The sequence below is a fragment of the Esox lucius genome, chromosome 5 (assembly GCF_011004845.1).
Source record: "Esox lucius isolate fEsoLuc1 chromosome 5, fEsoLuc1.pri, whole genome shotgun sequence".
Classification (NCBI taxonomy): domain Eukaryota; kingdom Metazoa; phylum Chordata; class Actinopteri; order Esociformes; family Esocidae; genus Esox; species Esox lucius.
The window spans coordinates 31,522,137-31,540,039 of NC_047573.1; the positions used below are offsets into that span (position 1 = coordinate 31,522,137).

General features: G+C 46.9%; 2 protein-coding genes across 12 annotated transcripts in view; one reads left to right on the forward strand and one right to left on the reverse strand.

Moving 5' to 3' along the window:
- LOC106024287 (rho GTPase-activating protein 23) overlaps positions 1-17,903 on the forward strand; it is a 66,986-nt gene that overhangs the window by 44,503 nt on the left and 4,580 nt on the right. For 5 of the 11 annotated variants that reach the window (XM_029119998.2, XM_029119997.2, XM_029119999.2 and 2 more), the window contains exons 2-22: positions 1,898-2,089; positions 3,494-3,524; positions 3,789-3,978; positions 4,369-4,429; positions 4,825-5,797; positions 6,331-6,951; positions 7,529-7,717; positions 8,195-8,303; positions 8,432-8,471; positions 8,613-8,750; positions 9,032-9,346; positions 9,731-9,792; positions 9,916-10,022; positions 10,943-11,052; positions 11,159-11,311; positions 14,794-14,872; positions 15,150-15,223; positions 16,299-16,388; positions 16,569-16,694; positions 16,818-16,862; positions 17,698-17,797. In XM_029119998.2, the coding sequence (XP_028975831.2) occupies positions 1,898-2,089; positions 3,494-3,524; positions 3,789-3,978; positions 4,369-4,429; positions 4,825-5,797; positions 6,331-6,951; positions 7,529-7,717; positions 8,195-8,303; positions 8,432-8,471; positions 8,613-8,750; positions 9,032-9,346; positions 9,731-9,792; positions 9,916-10,022; positions 10,943-11,052; positions 11,159-11,311; positions 14,794-14,872; positions 15,150-15,223; positions 16,299-16,388; positions 16,569-16,694; positions 16,818-16,862; positions 17,698-17,797 (3,805 nt within the window). The remainder of the gene's footprint in view (positions 1-1,897; positions 2,090-3,493; positions 3,525-3,788; positions 3,979-4,368; positions 4,430-4,824; positions 5,798-6,330; positions 6,952-7,528; positions 7,718-8,194; positions 8,304-8,431; positions 8,472-8,612; positions 8,751-9,031; positions 9,347-9,730; positions 9,793-9,915; positions 10,023-10,942; positions 11,053-11,158; positions 11,312-14,793; positions 14,873-15,149; positions 15,224-16,298; positions 16,389-16,568; positions 16,695-16,817; positions 16,863-17,697; positions 17,798-17,903) is intronic. The other 6 variants (XM_029120001.2, XM_029119993.2, XM_029119992.2 and 3 more) reach the window with 5 other exon arrangements.
- Positions 12,218-13,999, reverse strand: LOC114839351 (polyadenylate-binding protein 1-like). The gene is made up of 2 exons (XM_029120002.2): positions 12,863-13,999; positions 12,218-12,732 (listed from the first exon to the last, which is right to left on the reverse strand). The coding sequence occupies exons 1-2, from the start codon at positions 13,997-13,999 to the stop codon at positions 12,556-12,558; spliced, it is 1,314 nt and encodes a 437-aa protein (XP_028975835.2). The 3' UTR covers positions 12,218-12,555.

The window sequence follows — 17,903 nt, forward strand, 5'->3', positions numbered from 1 at the left end:
CACCCCATTAAAATTGCCAAACTCCTCCAAAAACACAAGGTTCTCAATATGCGATATCACCTCTCAGACAAATCACAGTTCAGATCAGAATAAGGTTCAGGTGTGCAGGTAATTTGGGAGGGGGATGCACTGCTCTGTCTGTTTCTATAGGATAGAGTTTATCACTCTTATGTCTTCTAAATCAGTGGTTGATTTGCAAGGTGGGATTAAAACAATTTGGACATGTTGATCATGTAACCGGAGTGATGTACAGTGGGGAGTATCTGATACACTGCCCATTTAGCAGGTTTTCCTACTTCCAAAGCATGTAGAGGTCTGTCATTTTTATCATAAGTACTCTTCAACTGTGAGAGACGGAATCTAAAACAAAAATCCAGAAAATCACATTGTATAATTTAAATAATTAATTTGCATTTTATTGAATGACATAAGTATTTGATCACTTACCAACCAGTAAGAATTCCGGCTCTCACAGACCTGTTAGTTTTTCTTTAAAAAGCCCTCCTGTTCTCCACTCATTACCTGTATTAACTGCACCTGTTTGAACTCGTTACCTGTATAAAAGACACCTGTCCACACACTCAAGACCAGAGAGCTGTGTAAGGACATCAGGTATAATATTGTAGACCTGCACAAGGCGGTGCAATTATTAGAAAATGGAAGAAGTTCAGGATGACGGTCAATCTCCCTCTTTCTGGGGCTCCATGCAAGATCTCACCTCGTGGGGCATCAATGATCATGAGGAAGGTGAGGGATCAGCCCAGAACTACACGGCAGGACCTGGTCAATGACCTGAAGAGAGCTGGGACCACAGTCTCAAAGAAAACCATTAGTAACACACTACGCCGTCATGGATTAAAATCCTGCAGCACACGCAAGGTCCCCCTGCTCAAGGCAGCGCATGTCCAGGCCCGTCTGAAGTTTGCCAATGACCATCTGGATGATCCAGAGGAGGAATGGGAGAAGGTCATGTGGTCTGATGACATAAAAATTTAGCTTTTTGGTCTAAACTCCACTCTCCATGTTTGGAGGAAGACGAAGGATGAGTATAACCCCAAGAACACCACCCCAACCGTGAAGCATGGAGGTGGAAACATCATTCGTTGGGGATGCTTTTCTGCAAAGGGGACAGGACGACTGCACCGTATTGAGGGGAGGATGGATGGGGCCATGTATTGCGAGATATTGGCCAACAACCTCCTTCTCTCAGTAAGAGCATTGAAGATTTGCTGGGTCTTCCAGCATGACAACGTCCCGAAACACACAGCCAGGGCAAATAAGTGGTGGCTCCGTAAGAAGCATCTCATGGTCCTGGAGTGGCCTAGCCAGACTCCAGACCTGAACCCAATAGAAAATCTTTGGAGGGAGCTGGAAGTCTGTATTGCCCAGCTACAGCCCCGAAACCTGAAGGATCTGGAGAAGGTCTGTATTGAGGAGTGGGCCAAAATCCCTGCTGCAGTGTGTGCAAACCTGGTCAAGAACTACAGGAAACGTATGATCTCTGTAATTGCAAACAAATGTTTCTGTACCAAATATGAAGTTCTGCTTTTCTGATGTATCAAATACTTATGTCATGCAATAAAATGCAAATTAATTACTTAATCATACAATGTGATTTTCTGGATTTTTGTTTTAGATTATGTCACTCACAGTTGAAGAGTACCTATGATAAAAATTACAGACTTCTACATGCTTTGTAAGTGGGAAAACCTGCAAAATCGGCAATGTATCAAATACTTGTTCTCCCCACTGTAATTCACACTGATATTTTTGACATTTCACACTGCCCAGCTCACCCAACTGAGAATCCTGATCCATTTGATTATAATCCATGTAATTACAGTTATTGACTATGAACCATGATTCTAACATCTTCATCATCTGCCTCCTTTCATAGGCTAAAGGGCGGAGAGATGCCATCCTGTCGTCCAATGAGAACGCCCGGCTGCTATCGTCGGCCGGGGTTGAAGGCGTGGCATGGCAGGGCCCTCGTACGGTGCTCCTGCAGAAGAACTCCCAGGGCTTCGGCTTCACGCTGCGGCATTTCATCGTGTACCCACCAGAGTCTTCCCTCCACAACAACCACAAGGTAACAATGGTTCCCAGTCCACACGATAGAGCTATAGGGCATTGTCCTTTTAGTCACACTTCGCTACCAAGTCATTTTATTACTTGTTATTAGGAAAGACATCAGCAAAATCACTGAGTCGATGGTCTGGTCAGTGACAATTATTTTTATGTCAAGGTTTAAATGTCCAAGCTCTGGCATGTATTGGAGAGAGGCCATGAGTTGGTGGCAAGTGAAAAGTGAAAGCAGCTCTTTAGGACCGGGCCAGAGGAGAGGAGAGGAGAGGAGAGGAGAGGAGAGGAGAGGAGAGGAGAGGAGAGGAGAGGAGAGGAGAGGAGAGGAAGAGGGTAGAGGTATGACAGAGAGGAAAGTAGGTAGGTTTGGTCAATTCTGGAAGGGGGAGAATGGAGGAAGAGAGAGAGGAGAGCGAGGAGAGGAAGTGGCAAGGAGAGCAGTTAAGGTCAATTCCCTTTCACTTCCTGTGGCTGTAGAAAGGGTCACGGTTAGGACCAGTGGTTCTTACTGCAGGGTATCTTGGTGTCTATTCTGTGGCCGTAAAGCCCAGATCATTGTCTGTCTGACTGGAATGAGCTCAGTCAGCGAAGCCTGAAAAGCCCACGACCTGTCAGCCAGCCAGTCGGACCCAAACTGTCCAGTCAGCTGGGGCCTGTGTGTGTGTCAGAGAGAGATTAACTGTGCCGGTGTGTGTGTTTTCATCTGTGTGTTTGTGTGTGTGTGTGTGTGTGTGTGTGTGTCAGAGAGAGATTAACTGTGCCGGTGTGTGTTTTCATCTGTGTGTGTGTGTGTGTGTGTGTCAGAGAGAGATTAACTGTGCCGGTGTGTGTTTTCATCTGTGTGTGTGTGTGTGTGTGTGTGTCAGAGAGAGATTAACTGTGCCGGTGTGTGCTTTCATCTGTGTGTGTGTGTGTGTGTGTGTCAGAGAGAGATTAACTGTGCCGGTGTGTGCTTTCATCTGTGTGTGTGTGTGTGTGTTTGTGTGTCAGAGAGAGATTAACTGTGCCGGTGTGTGTTTTCATCTGTGTGTGTGTGTGTGTGTGTGTCAGAGAGAGATTAACTGTGCAGGTGTGTTCTTTCATCTGTGTGTGTGTGTGTGTGTGTCAGAGAGAGATTAACTGTGCCGGTGTGCTTTCATCTGTGTGTGTGTCAGAGAGAGATTAACTGTGCAGGTGTGTGTTTTCATCTGTGTGTGTGCAATAAATCAGATCAAAGTGTGCATGCAATCTTTTTCTCAATCCATCTGTTGATGTTACTATGGCACGGCTAACCACTGTGGCCACACCACTTCCTGACTAGTCAGAACTCTCACTGTATCACAGTGTTCATGGTAAAGTAGTCAATTGTGACCTCTTTATCTGATCACCATTTATAATGTTTCTCACTCCTCTCCCCCTCTTCCATCTGCAGGATGAGGAGAATGGAAACGCCAATGGAAAAGGTGAGTGTGTGCCTTGAGACAGATCTATGTTGAATTGTACATGAAAATGTATTTAAAGATACTGTATGTCATCACAATCTCGGACGACATTTCACCAGAGCCTAGTACCGTTACCTCAAATGTTCTCCCCCGTGATATCCTGTCACTTTTATCCAAATTAGCTGAAGCCTTGTGGAGTCTCCGCGACTAAATAGAAACATTACCGTCATTGTTGTGAAATCAGTAGGAGAGCTTTGTCAGTCCAAACCTTGCTCTTAACGTCAGGTTTACTACATGTCCCAGGAGGCCAGAGGGCTCGTCTGGAACCCATGGACACCATCTTTGTGAAGAGCGTGAGGGAGAAAGGCCCCGCCCACCAAGCTGGCCTGTGTACAGGGGACAGGCTGGTAAAGGTGAATGGGGAAAGTGTACTGGGGAAGACCTACTCTCAGGTCATCGCGTTGATCCAGAACAGGTAAAACATGCCCACACCTGTACACAGATCCTTAACAAATGTATAGAAAAACAGCCGGGTGCTTTGGTGAACATTTCATGTCAAGACATTTCAAATGGATTCTAAGGCTTTAATAGGAATTTGTGAATAGCAAAATGTCATTATTTCTAAATATTTCCCGTTTTTACTGGGTGGTGGTTTTTCAGGAAAATCTGAGGACAACCAGGATTTCTGGAAAACCAGGACATATTTTTTACAACCCTATCTATATACCAATCTATCAAGTAGCATGGTATGATCAGACTGCAACTGACTGTTCTGTCGATGATATGTCACTTCCTGTGCAGGTGATATGAAACAAATTCTGCATATCTTCCCATAGTCATTGTCTCCCCTCTGCTGTTCCTCCAGTGATTCTGTTCTGGAACTCTCCATCATGCCCAAAGATGAGGATGTGTTGCAGTTGGTAAGTGTGAGTATGACCTTTCTTTTTCTTCCTCCCCTCTTTCCTCCACTTGAAATCATTTGATCAATGAAAATGAAAAGTCCCAAATAATTTGGGCTTGGTGAAGTAAATTGTTACTGTTCACACTTGCAAACATTTTGTAATTATAACTAATATAATTTCAGCATGCATTCAACTGTTTTGATCAGTTTTTCCAAAAATCTTAATTATATTTGGTTCCCAAATCCATTTCAGATGTAATCGAAACTGCTGAAGAAGTCTATGGAAGGTGTCAGAATAGCAAATGGCATGTGTTGAGAAATGTCCGCTTGAGATACATGGCCAGCCTTGTTTTCCCTTTTCCCTGTCCATCTTGTCTCGGCCATCTTTCTCATTCTAAGTCATCACTCTCTCTTCCGCAGGCGTATTCTCAGGATGTCTACCTGAGAGGCAACGAGCCATACACCGGAGGGGCGCATCATCTCCCCGACCCTCCCCCCCTCTCCTACCCCCGTGCCAAGCCCGCCTCCTCGGCGCCCCCACCGCCCAACCATCACAGCCCCCTGGACAACTGGCACTGCCGCCCCAGCCCCATTAGCCTCGCCTCCCCCTTGGACAACCGCTCTGCCGCCGCTACCGCTACACCGACCTCCAGCTGGCACGGGGGTCCGGGAGAACCCGGCCAAGACGGAGGTGCGGGTCATTTCGGCTCCTCTGCGGGAGGAGGGGGGGGAGATTGGCGTCCGTCTCTGGGGCTGAACCGCGGGCGCTCTTCTTCTGTCGTCGGCGCCCTGGACTTTCATTTCGCCAACCACAACGCTGCCATCGCCTCGGCGACCCTGCCGCATATGCCCACTCGGAAGGGGAGTTTGCCGGCGACGCGCTCCAACACGGACGCCATGTGCCAGCAGGCGCTGTCGGACTGGTACTACAGCCAGGCCGAGGCGGCCGAGCGCATGTCCCCTCGACACCGGAGCATGTCCCAGGACCGGTTAGCCGAGCTGGGTTTGGGCCTGGCGCTGGGTCCCGGCGGCCCTGGAGGTCACGGGTCTAACTCGGTGACGTCTTCTGTGGCCCACAGAGAGCCCGCCGTTTCCCATGAAACTCTGCTCCTCCACCACCAGTCGGCAGCAGCCTCCCATGATTCCTATTGTCTGGGGGGCTGGGGCGGGGCATCCGGGCCAGGGAGCCGTTCGTGCTCGGAGAGCCTGCTGGCGGCATACGCGTCATACGAACACAGCTATGGGCGCTCGCAGGAGACACTGGCCCAGGCCACGGCGCTCGTGACGCCTCATTACCAGAAAGGCCCCGCCTGGCCGTCACAGGGAGCCAAGGAGCAGGACAAGGACTTGTCCAAACACCACACTGTCACAGCCACGACAGCAGCCACGCTGGGTAAACTGCACATCCCACACACTGTAGGCAGCCAGGCTGGAAGACAGACTGCATGATTGGCTAGCTGAACGAGACCGACAGACAGAGAGACAGACAGAGAGTTTGAGGTTTAAAACACATTTATTGGTTCCATGAATTGAAAATACAACATAGACTCAAATAACAAAAAGAATTCAACACCAATTCATCCTCCACAGTAAGAGAGAGACAGAAAGACAGACACAATGAGAGAGAGACAGTGAGAGAGAGACAGACAGACAGAAAATAACACTGACTGTCTGTCTGGCTGACTGACAGGTTAGCTGACAGAGACAGACAGAGACAGAGGCAGATTGACAGGCTGCCTGACAGAAACTGAGTAAACTCCCCTTTCCCCTAAAGGATCCACCCCCGTTTAGAGCCTAGCATGCATGCATACACACACACACACACACATCCAGCATGCTTTAAAATCGACTAGGGGGCTAAGCAATTCAGCCGGTACTTCCCCTGCTGCTCTCTGGCCTCAACCAGTTTACCTTTTTCCTCCACAGCCACAGCGCCCTCTATTGGACAGGGCCAGCAGCCTCAGGTGGCCGAGCCTCAGACCCAGGGCAGGAGGCTGGAGACGGAGGAGCTGGTGGGCTACCAGAGCTACAGCCCCTCGTTCTGCCGCAAGGCCGGCCACCTCCTCCAACAGGCCCACTCCTTCAGAGAACCCACCTATGTCGGGCCCCACCTGAACTGGGCACCCAGCGCCAAAAGCAGCCAGTCGGACGGCGAGATGGGCAGGACTGGAGGGGCGACGGCGGCACCCCGACACTCCTGCACCCCTCCGTCTTCAGAGGACGAGCGAGCGAGGCTGGGGGAGGAGAGGGGGGAGTCGAGGGAGTCCTTTTCCCCCCTCTCGGCTGGCCAGGAGGTGGTGCTGAGACAGAAGCCCCCCACGGGGCGCCGGACCCCAGTGTACGCCCTCCGCCACCCCCACTACACCGTCCCTGTGGATTCAGCCGAGCCCCCCGCCGGACTGCTGCCCTCCCCCGGTGCCCCGACTGCGGGGACCCCCTCGCCCGGCTCTGGGGGTCTGCGACTTGGGGACAGTCTGCGGAGGCTCAACGGTAGCCTGCATCCCCACCACAACACCCCTGACTCCCTGGCCTCCATACCCTTCATAGGTCAGTCCCTAGCACCCACCTCCAATCACCTCTCCCTTCCCCCGTCAGGTCCAGTCCAGTTATACATGGGGTCAGTTCAGGCAGTTCTTCAAGTAACCACCGATTCAGGGTCGTTGGCAACACATGGATGTCATGAAGTTTCATTTAACCTACTGAATTGACTGATTTAATTTCATTAATCAAACTGTGGTGTGTCCTCATGCAGTGTGCCTGTACATACCTATTTGACTAAAGGTCTGTTGAACTGAAAATTGTGAGTGCAGTGAATGTGTGGGCTCTCCAGCCCTGTTCTTGGAGAGCTACACTCCGGTAGGTTTTAACTCGGATCCTAGATCAGAACAAACCTGATTGAGCTTATCAACTGAACAGGGTTGGAGAGTCCTCTTGTAAATAACAATGTCTGTGTCCACAGAAAAATGTCCACAAAACTACCTACAGTGTGCTTGTACAGAGTGTTTGTATAACTCACTAGAACCCCTTTTCCTCTCCCATAGAAATATGCATCATTCTATTTCTATGTGGTCTCTTTGCCTTGTTGACCCTTAACCTCTGACCTCTAACCCCTGACCCCTCACAGACGACGCCATCAGCCCTAGTGCTGACCTGGGCGCCTGTCACGTGCCCGCCTGCTCTGTGGTGTCCTCCTCTGGTGCCCCGTGCCCTCCAGTGCCGTCCGTGTCCTGTGCCCTCCCCTCTATTGCCACCACTGACTCCCCTGTCGTCCTCACCACCTCCCCCCTTGTCAAGCTCCGCTCCCGGGACTGCAGTGAGTGTCGCCCATTGCTCGCCACGTTTTAAAATCTTGGGGAAATGTCGCTGGGATAATGACATGCACACGTATTTTCCCTTCTACTGCCACACCGAGAACAGATTTCGGCTCTAGTGTTCCGTGATTTCATTAGTTCAGTTCCATTTTAAAATAGAAATGTGTATCATCTGTTGCAAAACGCTTTCCAACTGCCAACTGTCCAGGAACAAAGCGGAAGCAAAACCGAGTAAAGTTATGGACCAAGCTCAATTGGCCGTTCGAATCTCCAATTTACATTGCAACTGTTTGGAGTTTGGCCACAAATCATTATGCGGCAGACAAAATGTGTAGCGACGGCGTCTGACTACTGAATGCAGATGTCCAAAATGCCCTTCCATTTAGAGCTCTTTCACTTCACTGTTTTCTTTGTACATGAGTGTCATCTCCCTCCCCACTGTTCTGTCTCATCACACCTCTTCCCTGATGTTACCGTAGGCAGCATCAAAGGCCGCCGCTCTTCCTACCTGCTGGCCATTACCACCGAGCGCTCCAAGTCATGTGACGAGGGTCTCAACACCTTTCGGGAGGAAAGCCGTGTCTTCTCGTGAGTTTGGCCACTTGTTGCCTGAAGGTCGTTCACTCAGTCGAGGTCGGAAAGGTCGGAAGATATGAGAACGTCTTGTGTTTTTGTGATGCCGTCATTCACACATAATGTCAAATGCCTTCCTACAGGAGACTACCGAAAAGGGTGAAGAGCTTCTTCACTGATGGGGTGGGTGTCATGTCTTTGCTGTATCTTATGTGATCTTTTTCATGTTATCTTTGTACCAATCAGATCAATCATATCTCTGCACAACTTTATCTGAGTGGCTTTTAATTGTGATTGTGCGGGGGTCTCGCCTGTGCGCTCTAGTCTCTAGAGAGTCTGCGTGTGGCAGAGGAGGCGCGGACAAAGCGTCACTCCACCTCAGAGCTGGGAACCATCACCTTCAGTGACGTACGCAAGGAGGGCTGGCTCCACTACAAGCAGATTCTCACAGAGAAGGGCAAGGTAACAGGAGAAGATATAAGCATGTACTTTATCATAATTCCACTCACGTTCTCTGAATTTAAAAGGCTTTCTTGGCATGAGAAATCCAACATGTAATGCAAAGCTAACATACAGATGCATGAAATCAATAGAAATAATATTGTGTTTAACACTTTCACGCACTTACTCTCTCTCTCATTCTTTTTCTTTCTGTCTCTGTTTTTTCGTCTTTCTTTTCACCTATTTTTCCATCTCTATTTTTGTGTCTGTTTTTCACTATTTCTCTCACTCTCCAACCACAGAAGGTGGGCGGCGGCATGCGTCCGTGGAAGCGCGTCTTCTCTGTGCTACGGTCGCACCGCCTCTTCCTCTATAAAGACAAGCGGGAGGCGGTCCTCCATGGGGCAGGTGCTGGCCCGGGCCATGGGGAAGATGAACACCCGCCTATCAGCATCCGAGGCTGCCTGATTGATATCGCCTACAGCGAAACCAAGCGCAAGCACTCTCTGCGGCTAACCACCCAGGACTTCTGCGAGTACCTCCTGCAGGCAGAGGACAGGGACGATATGCTGGGCTGGATCAGAGTCATCCGGGAGAACAGCAAAACGGACAACGAGGTGAGTGGGAACAGAGGTCCAGCTGATGACAGGCAGCTCAGGTAGAGCACAGTGCCGGCAATACCTGGGTTGTCGGTTTATTTCTTGCAATGGGGCCAGTATGAACATATACACCGCCACTACTTTAGGTCTGCTAAATGACAAAAACTGGTGAAATGACAACACTACAGTGTTAATTGTTCAGGGCCTCAGAAAGATGGGGTATTACTTCTATTTCATTTAACTTTGTTCTGTGGATATCCAACCACCATTCTTTGCCAAAGGCCTCTGGCATCAAGTGGACAACTGAAACCAATAAAAACAAAGTTTTTGGTTAACTCAAAACTAGGCCGATAGCTTCTTAGTTTGTATGCCAACATCAATAACTGTGTGTGTGTTTGTCAGGAGCTGGGTTTCTCCAGACAAGCGCTCATCAACAAGAAGCTCAATGACTACAGGAAACAAAGGTAAGCACCATGATTATAAGTTAATGTAGGGGAAACACTGAACATTGTATGCTAAACACCGCTAACCACACTTGCTTTACTAATCATTTACACACTGAATTCCTTTCCTTTCTCTCCATCCAGTCCAACAGGGAATAAGCCAGACGCTTCTCCCAGGGCCCATCGCATGATGCCACCCTTCCTACTGGCCAAGACAGACAACACTTCCATGAACCGCTCCTCCAGCAAAGGTGATGGGCACATATAGCACAGTTTTATACACAAGCAGGGCACAGATGTACCTTATCAGTGTTCACTAGGCTCCTAACAGAAGTAGGACCAAAACAGGGGAGGGACTGCCAGTAATTGTCCAATGAGAAACACTGTTTTTGCCGGACTGCATAAGCGGAACCGGCTAAGAAGACGAAATTGTCTTACTGAGTGAGTGCCTGACTCACTGACTGACTACCCCTTGTTAAATAGCATAGTGGTTGGAGACGCGGGCTCCAGAACAACAGGTCCCACATTCGCCTCCCGTAACAGTCAAAACGCATGATGCCTGAGATTCAGGACAGAAATTGTTTTACGTAAGAGGAAGCCTGAAATAAATGGTTCTGGTGGAAATTAGGATTTGTTCAGGATAGACAAAGACTTCGCTGTCTACAGGATTCTTCAGTCTTTTCACTTGCCAAAAAAGTAAGTTATCGTTAGTGATTCATTACCGTTCTTCTAGCAGCAGGATATTATGCTAACAGTGCTAACTCAGATTTTCTTTTTCAAAATAAAAGCTATCATTGAAATATAAGTTAATATAGTTAACAATCTTGTCTGTACATTTTATGTTTAATGTCACTTCCAATGTTATTTTTGTCTGTTCTGCCCAGCATGTGTGCAGATCGGTGGCGTAGTGGTTAACGACAATGCCTTTCATGTGGGCGTCCTGGGTTTGATTCTCGAGAGGGCAGCCATGATGACCACATTTTATTGGCTTGCCTGGTTTCTTGTTTTACTCCATGTATTTTTTCAAATGTGTGATTGGTTAAGACTGTGCCAAACCAATGCATTTCTCTCAGAGGTTTGCTGTACCTCTAAAGGACAGCTTTGTAACTTGGCTGTTTCTTGGTCTCTCTCTTTCTCTCTATGCATCCCTCCATCTGTCTTTCTGTCCTAGATGAGAGCAAGGCCACATGGGGTATCAACATCATGAAGAAGGCCAAGAAGACCGGCCCCAAGGTGTTTGGAGTACGACTAGAGGACTGTCAACCTGCCGTCAACAACAAGGTTTGCCTGACGTTCTACCAGCACAGTTCACACATTTTCACTTTCCGACACTTTTCTCATTTTTTCCCTGGTGCGCTCCATCTGAATCTCTTTCTGTCCCCCCCAGTTTGTCCCTCTGATCGTGGAGTTGTGCTGTGGGCTGGTGGAGAGCTTGGGTCTGGAGTACACTGGTGTTTACAGGGTCCCGGGAAACAACGCCATGGTATCCAGCCTTCAGGAGCAGCTCAACAAGGGTCTGGAGATCAACGTCACAGAGGAGGTGCGTGTGCGTGCGTGGGTGTGTGTGCGCGCGTACATAAACTTGTTTGTACCTGTGTGGGGGACAGTAACTGTGTTGTAAATGCATTTATATATACAACTGATAATTCCAAAACATTATGACAACTCACAGGTGAAATGAATAACACTGATCATCTCCTAACAAGGACACACGTCAAGGTCTGGGTAGATTAGATGGTAAGCGAACAATCAGTTCTCATAGTCACCGTGTTGGATGTAGGGGAAATGGACAGAAGATCTGAACAAATGAGGCCAAATTGTTATGGCCAGATGACTGGGTCAGAGTATCTCTGAAACAACAAGGCTTTGTATGGTGCTCCCAGTCAGCAGTGCTGAGTATCTATCGACAGTGGAGGGACAGACAGGAGGGACAAACCACAAACCGGCAATGGGGTGTTGGGTGCCCAAGGCTCATCGATGCAGGAAGGTAACGAAGGCTATCCCGTCTGGTCTGAACCGACAGAGGGTCATGGCAATGGTATTCCCTGATAGCAGTGGCCTCTTTCAGCAGGATTATGCGCCCTGCCACACTGCCACACCAATTACTCTCCAGGGGTGTATTTACGTTTTCACATTAATGTACATCACCAAAGGAAAATTAATACATTTGTTTGGGTTTTCCTTCTTCAAATAATACTGTCATCAGAGATATAAATTTGAAATGCAGTAATTTTTTTGAATTGTGAGAGAATAGAGTTAAAGATTGAAAAGGAGAGAAACAAATGGCAGAGAGCAAAAGTAGGTAGTAAGATTGAGGATATGACAGCAACACTGTATTTAAAGAAAGTTTTCATCTTCAAATTTTTCCATTTTTAATCTATATTGGTACTTAAAATATTTAGCTCTAAGTTATCCTTATCTATACAAAATTGCAGTGGAAATCATTATTTGGGTCCATATTAAAAAAGAAAAAAAGGTCAGTGGTCAAAACGGTTTCCAGGACCCTGTTCCTTTAGAATCTAGCGTTTGGCACAGATTCTTCCTGCTTTTGCCTTGTTTGGCTCTTGGACTTGAATATGGACTGTCGTGGTCAGCATTTGGTTAGTTTTGCTGTCGCCAGCTGCATATGTTTTATCCCTGAAAAGAGGTGCAGATATAATAAATAATTCAAATAGACAATACAGCAGTGATCGGGTAATCACATTTAAAAAAGGACGATACTACTTGCTTGTGCACTTCACAGTGCAACTGTATATTTTTAAGGCACATTTCACTCCACCAAACCTACTTTTGCAGAGGCACGCTCGTGTCTGTGTCGGCAGTGGCGGCAGGTGATTGCTGGCCCTGGTCTTGGGTGGCCATCCACTGAGCGGGAAGCATGCCAGACACGCGGGTCTCCCTGTAATGGCTGGGATTCCCCTGAACCCCTTTGTTGCTGGAGTAGAAGTCGGCAGCATTCAGCTGTGGAATGTTTAAAAAAAAAATATATATATATATTGTTTCATAAAATGTTACAAAATATTATTTCCTGTATGAGCTATGGAATGGATGGCTGGTTGATAATAGATTTAGCCATGGCCATGACACTCACCATCCAGTGCTTGTGCTGGTTGGCCAGGTATTCTTGGCGCTGTGCCTTTGTCTGAGCCGGAGCCACGTATAGCGCCTTGGTTCCCAAGATACGGCCATTCATCTCTGTCAAGGCCCTGTTGGCCTCCTCGGTGGAGGAGAGGGAAACGAAGCCAAAACCTTTGTGACGGCCACCCTCCATCATCACCTTGGCGCTGATGACCTTTCCAAATGGAGAGAACGCCTTTTTTAAATGGTAACCATCATAAGCTTCATCCAGGTTCTTTACAAAGAGGTTGATTCCTCTGTATCCAGCCTTGGTTTCAGTCTTCATCTGGCCAAATTTGTCCTTCAGCACTGCCTGGCGTTCTGCTTTTTTCTGAGCACGACCTACATAGATCAGCCTCCCGTTTACTTCCTTCCTGTTCATTTCGTATATGGCTTTCAGTGCATCCTCATGTCTCTGGAAGCAAATGAATCCGAACCCCTTGGACTTCCCGCTGTCGTCCGTCATAACCTTGGCGCTCACGATCGGACCATATTCCTCGAATAGCTCAGTCAGCTTCTTGTCATTCATGTCAGTGTCAAAGTTCTTTACAAACACGTTGTTGAACTCTCTGGCCTTGGCTCCAAGTTCATCCTCTCGTTCTTTGCGAGATTTGAATCTTGTGATGGATACTTTTTCATCATCCAGCAGCATCCCATTAAGTTTCTCAGTGGCTCTATCGGCGGAGGCCTGGGTCTCATACTGGATGTATCCATAGCCCTTGGATTCACCATTCTCGTCATAAACCACCTTGCGAGAGTAAATGTCTCCAAAAACTGAGAAGGTCTCGTACAGGTTCTTATTTCCAATGGTCTTTTTGTTCAGGTTCTTGATGAAGAGTTTTCCCACTCCACTCTTCCTCCGGACAGGGTCAGGGTCCGACCTCATGATGCGCAGATATCTTCCTGCAAGTGTGTGGTCGCTGAACATGAGCAGGGCACGCTCTGCATGGGCCGGCTGATAATAGTTGCCGTAGGCATAGCCCAGGGAGCAGCGTGTGATCCGATCCCTGCAGACACGGATGGAAAAGATGGGTCCGGCCTCACTAAACATCCCATTAAGGTCTGCCTCGCTAACATTTTGGTGGAGGTCGCCAACATACAAAGAATTCATTTTGGAGATTTCTGGATATAACACCTGTGTGTCTAGGATAATTAAAAAGGATAGAATGACCGGTGAAGGAACAGGTGCCATGTGGTGAAACTTCCGGAACTACCTTGTTTGTGATGTCATAAGGAATGTTGCATCAAACATAATTTTTGTGTTCTAATCTTTCTTTTAGTGCTTCATGTTATGTACAGGATCTATAAAAAATTCATTTAAAATAACTTTTTATGGTACATCAAAATCACAATAAAAGAACAAAATGAGTGGACTACAATATAAAGGAATGTAAGCATGAAGACAATCTATGCACAGTTAACAATATATACATAAATGGTTAATGAGTTAGATGTTGGCACAAAGTGGATTTCGATGCTCTTTACCTATGCCTGGAGGGTAGGGGCTGTGCAGGTCATTTATAGTTTGTGTGTTATGTTGAAGGCTATTTGGTCCTTTCTACCTAAATCATTTTTGTCACTGAGGGATTCTCCAAAGATCTTCCCACTAATTCATACAAACATTTCCAATGGATTATAATGTGTTACCGAAAGTAAACTACCCCAAAATTAAATGTAAAAACATTAATAATAAAACCAATAATAAAAGTACCCCAATCTGTATGTTGTAACAGTTCAGGAAGTCAGTATGACTGATATACACACATTTACCAATCAGATATTTATTATCATCAATCTATTGATGTTGTCTGATATTTATTTGAAAGGGTAGTGGGAGATTGACTGATTGACAAAAGCTGGAAAGGAAGGTCACCTATAAGACATGTGTTCTTCTGATGTCAACAGAGATGGCAGGACCTGAATGTGATCAGCAGTCTCCTCAAGTCTTTCTTCAGAAAGCTCCCCGAACCCCTGTTCACTGATGGTGAGTCCAAAAGGAATTAGAGTTTGGTTTTCTGTATTTATGAGTACCAAAAACACCCTATGTGATAATACAGACACATTGCGGTGATATTTCAGTCTCCCTTGAGGAAAAGGATCCAGGATTAGTTTGTTAGGGTTAGAATGGGATTAGTTACAGGGCTTTCAGTTAGAGGTCAGGATTTTGAGTAGCAATACTTTCATGGGTCCCAACAAGGTCAGTAAAAACTCAAATGTGCGTTCATGTTTCACCCCTACTCACTTACACCCTCTATCTGTAGACAAGTACAATGACTTCATTGATGCCAACCGGCTGGAAGACTCGGGAGATAGGATGAAAACCATGAAGAAACTGGTAGGTGGCTGACTGTCAAACAATAGTACAACATACTGGTAATCTGTGTGGAGGTTTATTTGGGCTTTCCCTTCATTTATCTATCAATTTGCCCCTCTTTTCTTCAAACGTTTCACCTTCTCTCTCTCATCCCTCCCTCTCTCTCTCTCTCATCCCTCCCTCTCTCTCTCTCTCATCCCTTTCTCTCTCTCTCTCTCTCTCTCTCTCTCATCCCTTTTTCTCTCTCTCATCCCTTTCTCTCTCTCATCCCTTTCTCTCTCTCTCATCCCTCTCTTTCTCTCTCTCTCATCCCTCTCTCTCTCTCTCTCTCATCCCTCTCTCTCGCTCTCATCCCTCTCTCTCTCTCTCTCTCATCCCTCTCTCTCGCTCTCATCCCTCTCTCTCTCTCTCTCTCTCTCTCTCTCATCCCTCCCCCTCTCTCTCTCATCCCTCCCTCTCTCTCTCATCCCTTTCTCTCTCTCTCTCTCTCTCTCTCTCATCCCTTTCTCTCTCTCTCTCTCTCTCATCCCTTTCTCTCTCTCTCATCCCTTTCTCTCTCTCTCTCTCTCTCATCCCTTTCTCTCTCCCCCTCTCTCTCTCTCTCTCTCTCTCTCTCTCTCTCTCTCTCTCTCTCTCTCATCCCTCTCTCTCTCTCTCTCTCATCCCTCTCTCTCTCTCTCTCTCATCCCTCTCTCTCTCTTTCTCTCTCTCTTTCTCTCTCTTTCTCTCTCTCTCTTTCTCTCTCATCCTTTTCTCTCTCTTTCTCTCTCTCATCCCTTTCTCTCTCTTTCTCTCTCTCTTTCTCTCTCATCCCTTTCTCTCTCTTTCTCTCTCTCATCCCTTTCTCTCTCTTTCTCTCTCTCATCCCTTTCTCTCTCTCTCTCTCTCTCATCCCTTTCTCTCATCCCTTTCTCGCTCTTTCTCTCTCTCATCCCTTTCTCTCTCTTTCTCTCTCTCATCCCTTTCTCTCTCTTTCTCTCTCTCTCTCTCTCTCTCTCATCCCTTTCTCTTCTCTCTCATCCCTTTCTCTCATCCCTCTCTCTCATCCCTTTCTCCTCTCTCTCATCCCTTTCTCTTCTGACTCTTCCACTGTCAGATCCTTGATCTTCCAGACCACTATCGCCACACTCTCAAGTTCCTGGTCTGTCATCTGAAGACTGTGGCGGATCATGCCGATAAGAACAAGGTAGGAGATGCTCCTGGCATTACCAGTAAGGGCCATTTCTTCAGCTGGTTCATCCATCAATATCTGTTAACTTTTCATGTCTTTTACTATTCTCCCGGTCTGCATCCTTTTGCCTTCCACTGTTAACTGTCCTCACATCTCCCTTCCCATTTCCCTCCACCCCCTCTCCTGTCTTTCTAGATGGAGCCCAGGAACCTGGCTCTTGTGTTCGGTCCCACTCTGGTGCGAACCTCTGAGGACAACATGACTGACATGGTCACCCACATGCCAGACCGTTACAAGATCATTGAAACGCTCATCCTGCATGTAAGAAGCTGGGCCCGTCCCATCTGGCTCCTCAGCAGTCTGCTGGGAATCTGACCCGGCCATCATTCACAAGGTTTCCTACCAGTGGTTTGTACCATGTAATGACGTGCCTTTATCTTTCAGCACGACTGGTTCTTCAGCGATGGAGAGCTGAGTGAGGATGAGAAGGTATGTGGAAAGGAAAGAAATGATATATTTGACAAACATTTTCATAATGTGGTTTTTCTGGAACTGTTTCCTGTTGATCGGTCTGTATGTCTGTTTGTTAAATGAAATAATAATATTGTCAACTAGGCCAGAGGTTTTCAATGTGTGAGGTGCACATCCCCTTGGGGGAGCACCAGAGAGCTTTAGGGAAGGTGTTATATAACCTGGGAAGCAGTTTATACCTACAGTATATATATTCACTACTGTTCAAAAGTTTGGAGTCACTTAGAAATGTCCATGTTTTCCACGAAAACATACATGAAATTAGTTTGAATGGGAAATATAGCTGAATGAATTGGAAATATAGACCTTGACAAGGTTAGAAATAATGATTTTTATTGTAATAAGTGTCCTTATTACAGTTACTATGTTTAGCTGTAAATATGGACCTTGTAGCAGTCGTATGGACAAAGATTCAGCGGGATGCAGGCAGGTAGCCAATATATTTACACAGCACTGGGGATGGTTGTGTAAAATGTAAAACACTTACATATTTACAAATGTCTGTAGTCCTGCCTGTATATTCAAAATGTAGTACTCAAATGCTTCCCATTAAGCAAAACTGAAAGAAAAGCCAGTGAATGCACACACACGGGTGGGAGAAAATACACATTTGTGTGGTGATTGTTCTTGATGTTGTTTGAAGGGAGGTCTACTGTCTCAGACCTTGAAAACACATTACCTGACACTCTTATTCAACACTTGTGTGTTTGTAGTTAGATCAGTTGTTATGTCTGTGCTTTCTTTCCCCTTTCTAATTTCCTTGTCACTTCACTGTCTGTGTTATTGTACACAGGCCCCAGTAGACATTAAGAGGGACACCCAACCGGTCCCCAACATCGACCATCTGCTCTCCAATATCGGGAGAACAGGGCTGCCTGGAGGTGAGGCTTCAGGTGAGGGGGACATGCAATCGCAGCAATAAAATAAGCTGATGTCGATGCCGGATAGAGAACAATTTAGAATGAGGCTTTTAGCAAAAGACTTCCAGAGATAATCAAG